This window comes from Typopeltis vanoorti, chromosome 19 (genome assembly GCF_054136105.1).
Source record: "Typopeltis vanoorti isolate ZY-2024b chromosome 19, IOZ_Tvanoo_1.0, whole genome shotgun sequence".
NCBI classification, from domain to species: Eukaryota; Metazoa; Arthropoda; class Arachnida; order Uropygi; family Thelyphonidae; genus Typopeltis; species Typopeltis vanoorti.
In genome coordinates this window covers 90,038,245-90,044,244 of record NC_143567.1, presented here as the reverse complement: position 1 = coordinate 90,044,244, position 6,000 = coordinate 90,038,245, and the positions used below count along the sequence as shown (strand labels likewise).

The 6,000-nt window shown below is 37.6% G+C and overlaps 1 protein-coding gene across 1 annotated transcript in view; it reads right to left on the bottom strand.

The window, feature by feature from the left end:
* Positions 1-306: 306 nt before the first annotated feature.
* Positions 307-6,000, bottom strand: part of LOC150096325 (phosphatidate cytidylyltransferase, photoreceptor-specific-like) — a 167,861-nt gene continuing 162,167 nt past the window's right edge. Inside the window, exon 12 of the mRNA XM_090409237.1 lies at positions 307-746. Coding sequence (XP_090265363.1) covers positions 632-746 — 115 coding nt within the window. The 3' untranslated portion in view covers positions 307-631. The remainder of the gene's footprint in view (positions 747-6,000) is intronic.

The window sequence follows — 6,000 nt, the reverse complement described above, 5'->3', positions numbered from 1 at the left end:
TGTGTTTCAGTAGAGATGCTAGTCCTCTGGCACATCTCCATCATAAGTAAGTATTTTAAATTATTTTGGTCAAGAAATGTAATACATTGTACAAATATATCAGAATCTGGAAATCTTAGTGTTCAATGATCTTATATAAGAAACTTTCTGATTTGCATACTTACTATCACACACTTTGCAAATGATTTTAGTTCATATTCCTATTTAAAACATTGCATGAATCTAAAAATACATACATATATGTATATAGCATACATCTGTATACACACAGTTAAATATACCTAATAATTTAACAAAAAAAAGCAAAATTAAAATATGCAAACATACATACAAAACTAACAATTAGGTAATAATGCAGTTAAATGTCTATAATACTATACATAAACATATATACATAATCAGCTGTCAAGAGAGATCTCAATATTTAACTTATGCACTGTATAGCTAAATTATACTTCCCATACATAATACACACTACAGAAACTTTAAACTAGATCACTTGCTATTTCTAATCATGATACGTCTCATTAACAACCAAAAACAGTAGCATTTACATTAAAATTTGACATTAAATTATACCTAACAGAAGAGGAACATAATATATACAGAAAGAGAGACAGTGAGAAAGAAATTATTTTACAAACCCTTCTACAGTGAGTGCATCCTTTAACATATTAAATATATGTATCTGTTGTTCTGGTTTCAAAAGTAATATCTGTTGTAACAACTTCTGAGGATTTGGCGCTCTGAAATTAAAAATTAGTCCACAGTATAAATACAATGACAGTAAGCAAGTTTATCAGTCTAATATTAAGCAGTTTTGACAAGAATAGTAACAATACATGTATTAACCTGTTTATGCCCAATTATGTTCTCACATAATTGCAAAATTTATAAATTTTACAATTATGTGAGAAATAAGGACAATTAAAACCTAATGAAAGAAATGCAGTTTTATTCATCAAAATATACAAGATATTCAACAGTAAGCTAGAAAAATAAAAATACCTTACAAACATAAATTTTATTTAAGTGTTACTAAATGTGACAAACCTTGAAGTATTTTACATGCAACCGTCTATTACATTTCTTGCATCTTGTCATTGTTTTTGACTGATAATGCACATGTCATATTGAATTTCTTAGTGAGCAAGAGATGAAAAGCATGTTATATTTGAGAAATTATATTCCTGTTTTCATCCACATTTTACTCAAATATGTGTGAAGTATCTTCATAAGTAGTTAATTACATGATGAAGGAGAAATCAATTTCTATAAGTTATGTTGCTATAATGCAAAAATAACACTTTTTATTGTGTTTATATTGCCTACATTATAAAAATCATTCTCCATTCAGGTTTCAACTATACTGAATCTCATCAGCAGAATTTCAGATCTAGAAAAATACTGGAGTTAATTCATCCACAGGTAGTAAAATGGCATTAATTTTGCAATTAATACTATTTTCTTACTCAGATAACACTTGGCTTTGTTTACCCAAAAACTCGTAATCTTAATTCCATTAAGATTATGGGTTTTCTTTGCCAGTGAAGAAAACTGCTAGTTCCATCTCTTTCTCAATAATGCTTTGTACCTTGTGTTTACTTTTCTTTCTTCTGAAGTTGATCTAATAATCAATGTTTAACTTGTTCAATTTGGTTCCTCCACTTGGCTGCATGATTTTTTCAGTATGTGGTAGTGTCATAACCTAAATGTCATATTGTAGATGTGTGAAGTGAGTTTGATGGAAAGAAGGATTTATATAAGGTGGATGGCTTGCATTTGAATGGATTTGGTGTCAGGAATCATGAGAGAGTGTTGTTTAGTCAGAGTTCAGAAGTGCAATGTCAGGAAAACTACAATGTTTGAGGGGCTGGGGAATGCAGGTGACCATGGGTCGAGGCATCATGTGATCACTCCTCCACCTACTAACCTCTTGGTTAGTAGGTGGGGGAGTGATCACATGATTCTTTAGTGGGTTGCTTAGCCCACTAAAGAATTCTGCAACCTTCCCCATTAACTTTAGTGGGTTGCTTAGCCCACTAAAGTTAATGGGGAAGGTTGCAGAATGAAGGGATATTCCAGTTTATGTATACTAATGCCAGAAATATTCAAAATAAGGGTGAAGAGTTTGCAGCATTGGTTAGCTCAACTTGGCTAAAAGTCATAGGCATTAATGAAACTTGGTTGACTGAGGATGATATAGTCACATAGTCATATGAATAGAATGCAAAGGATATAGTATCTTCAGAGAGGACAGAAGGAACAGGATGGGAGAAGGAGGTTTGCTAATGACAGCAAAGAAACTGAAGCCAACAAAGAATTTTGCTGGTAGACTTCTTGGGTCAAGGCTTCACACAGTCAACACGAGTATGTACTGCCAAACCCTTAAGAAGCTGCGTCATGCAATCCAGAATAAATGATGCTTACCAGGGGCATTGTTTTGATTCATGATAACATCCGCCCCCCCCCCCCCCCCACACACACACGGACGGCATAACACAACAATTTCTCACCACCTTCAACTGTGAACAATTCCATCATCCCCCATATAGTCCTGACCTCACACCAAGCGACTTTCACCTGTTCAAACACCTGAAATCTTTCCTTGGTGGCCAGCGGTTTCAAGGCGACAATGAGGTCAAAGAAGCAGTAAATACTTGGTTTGTGTCACAAGCGGCAACCTTCTATGACGAAGGTATACAACTCTTGGTGCCACGTTATGATAAGTGCCTGAACAATGACAGAAATTATGTAGAAAAGTAGTGAAAGATGTCTATTTTAATTTCAAATAAAGATTTTTTTTGCAAGTATATTTTTGTTTCTCTTGACAGCCCATCAGAACTTACTTTCTGGACGTCCCTTTTATCTTTTGTAGATGGGGAAAAGGAAGACAGTTTCTGAGCTGGTTTGAAGGAAGTGTATAGACTGAATTTGTGAAGAAACTGTGCTATTTGATCAGAGGTTCCTTTAAGATAAAGTACTGAAATTCTTTTCACATCAGATTGTAGTCTGGTAGAAAGATAATTATCAATCATTTTTTGAATGGTAGATTTGTTGTATCCATTACTCATCAGGTTGCTTTCATTTCATTCAGTTCGCTTAACAAAAGGGAATCAGAAGAGTGGATCAAATCAGCTTTACATACTAGACTTGATTATACCCATCTTCTGTGAGAAACGATGGTGGTGTAAAGATGAGAGAATATATCTGAGTAAAGGTAAACTGAAACTGAAAAGGTAAACTTCACGTAAACTGAAAATTCAACATGATCTGTGGGGTTTCATAATTATTAAGGTATCCAAAAAGGATAGATGGTTATTGGTCATCTGGTCCCACTCTGAATCAGAATTACTTCAGTTCCTAGAGAAAATAAACTCATGTATCAAGTTCATTATTGAACGTGAATCCAACAACTATCTATCCTGTTAAAGATACCAAGTAATTTCATAACCTTGGTTTTAATCCTTTTTCCCAAGTAAGCAAACAAACAAGTAGTTCAAGTTTGCGCCTGAACGTGGTTCAAGACTTATGGTGGTGCAACACCAAGACAACTCGTGGTAAAGATGGATTAAGTTCTGATCACTTTCCTTAGTATTTCCCATAAATGTAAAACACATATCCTAGGAGATGTATAATGTTATACATTATGGGTGGGGGTCACTACTCAGACCGGTTTTAACCTTTAACTCTCATCAGTGAGTAGGCAGAATGGGAGTTCATATCTTTCATCATTGGCCTATGGAGTATAAAGATGTGCTGAGGGTCAGCAGGTAGTGAGAGGGGAAGAAATAAAAGGTAAAGTGAGATAGTGGTAGGTAATAAAGAGGCCTCAGTTGATCTGTTTAACTAGATAACCTACTAGAGGTTGTGGCCAAACAGGTCTGCCAACATCATCTCCTAACGTCTGTTCTTACAGCTTTCATCTGTCAAACATCTTTTATGATGTTTGACAGATAAAAACAGAACCTTACACAAAGAACAAAAAAAAACAAACAGACCAAAAAGTGAAACAAATAAATTCTGGAGTAAATCAGAAGGAGAACTGGTATAATTTTTCGGGGAAAAATAAGAAACAAGTGGACTGTAAAATTGGGGGGGGGGGGAGGGGGGGGGAAGAGCCTGGCCCGAGTGATGCAGCCACTGAATATAAAACCTACTAAAACGGAGGGGGGAAAAATTCAGATCCTTTTATTATTATTACGGGTGTCTCCATGGAGTCAGTAGACTCATCGCGGGAGACCCAAGCTAGCAAAACAATATCTCTCATATCTCTTCTTGAATTCAGCCTTTTTATTTACCTCCAAATAGCCTTCTGTGAAATATCTCACAAATCCAATAGCTCTTCTCTTCAATGTCTGTCTTTTCCTCTCTTCAAGGTGTTACATAGTCAGATTCTTTCATCAGTGCACAATTTCTCTAGAGGGCCGTTTAGCTGGTCTGGCATGACTGTGGAAATATCCTCAATATAGAGGTCTTTCCATTTGATACTTACTCTATCATCCTGTAGAAGGAATTCTGGCTCGCTTTCTGCTTTGTGTAATGCTAGGTACACTTCTTCTGAAACATGCGGTCCCCTATATCTTCTTAAAAGTACAGTTCCATTTACAATGCTTTTTTTGGCAGAGGTGGTTTCTTCATCAGTTTTTACTGCAGAGTTTATGTTGCCCAGTTTTGATTTTTTTTGCCTCTACTTCTTCTGGGCTTCTTGGACGTTTTTCGGTCTCATTAGTAGCTTCCATTTCCTCTCTTTCACTTTTCTCCTCTGATTTATTTTCTTCTACTGTATCCACAGTCGTGGCTTCTTTCCTGCCGTGGTTCTTCTCTTCATCTGCTGCCGTCTCGGTGGTGGAGGCCGGACCCTCTCTCTCTCTGTGTTGACAGGTGCGGTGTTTAGTACGGAGAACTCCTCTTCATTTGCCGATTCTGATTTCTCTTGTTCTGTTGTTTCTGGTTCTACTATTTCCCTAGATTTGGCAGGTATGATAGTGCCCCCTATTCTTTCAGCCTGCATCCTGTTGGCACAAGCGTCTACCTTGTGTACCTTGTCTCCACATTTAAGGCAAGGTGCCTGACATTGACCTAGGGCATGTCCTGCCACCATGCAGTTCCTGCATTTGTTCTTGGGGTAGTCTGCGCCTAGGTGTTCTAGTGAACTGCACTTGAAACACTGTTTTTTCACTCCAGGGCTATTATTCTTGGGGCAGTCTGTGCCTAGGTGTTCCAGTGAACCGCACTTGAAACACTGTTTTTTCACTACAGGGTAGTTAACTACTACCCTGGCAGAGCCTAAAAAAACAAAGTTGGGCACTTCCTTTTTCATTTCCATCCAGAAAGTTACCTCTCCGGTCTTCCAATTGGGGAAGTCAGTGTCGGTGGCGATTTGGATATCGTGTACGACTCCCCATGTTGCAAATACTTTTTTTATTACTTCAGTTCCCCCCTCGAAATATTCTAGAGAGAACCTCTCTATCTTTAGTGTCTTAAGGGTACTTCCTACTATAAAGGGATAGATGGTTTTTCCCTCGTTTATGCATTTTTTACTACAACCTGGTATCTGCCGCCACCATAAGGGGTAAAACCAAAGATCTTCTCTGAGCCTACGATGTCCATGAGAGCTTTTGCCAATGTCCTCTTTGGTATCTTGGCGTCTATTTCGAGGCCAAGCGTCCTCACTCGCGGTAAAAACGCGGCCATAATTTGGAAAGAAAAACTAAGTCCACAAACGGACAGACCTTAAGATGGGCCTAGTGTTCCCCGTCAGCAGAAATCTCCTACTACATGTGGTAGAGGCGGAAGACTACAGACAGGCACAAGGCATAAAATAGACAAAAATAACTGAGAAAGGATCTTACCACCAAGGAAAACTGGACAGAAACTGCTGCTGGAAGCTCTCTCTCTCTCTCTCTCTCTCTCAGTCGCATGGAAAACTGGATCTCGATCAGGGAGTAGGTAGACATCAGTGAGTAGGCAGACCCTGAAATGCCAAGGTTTAAGTAA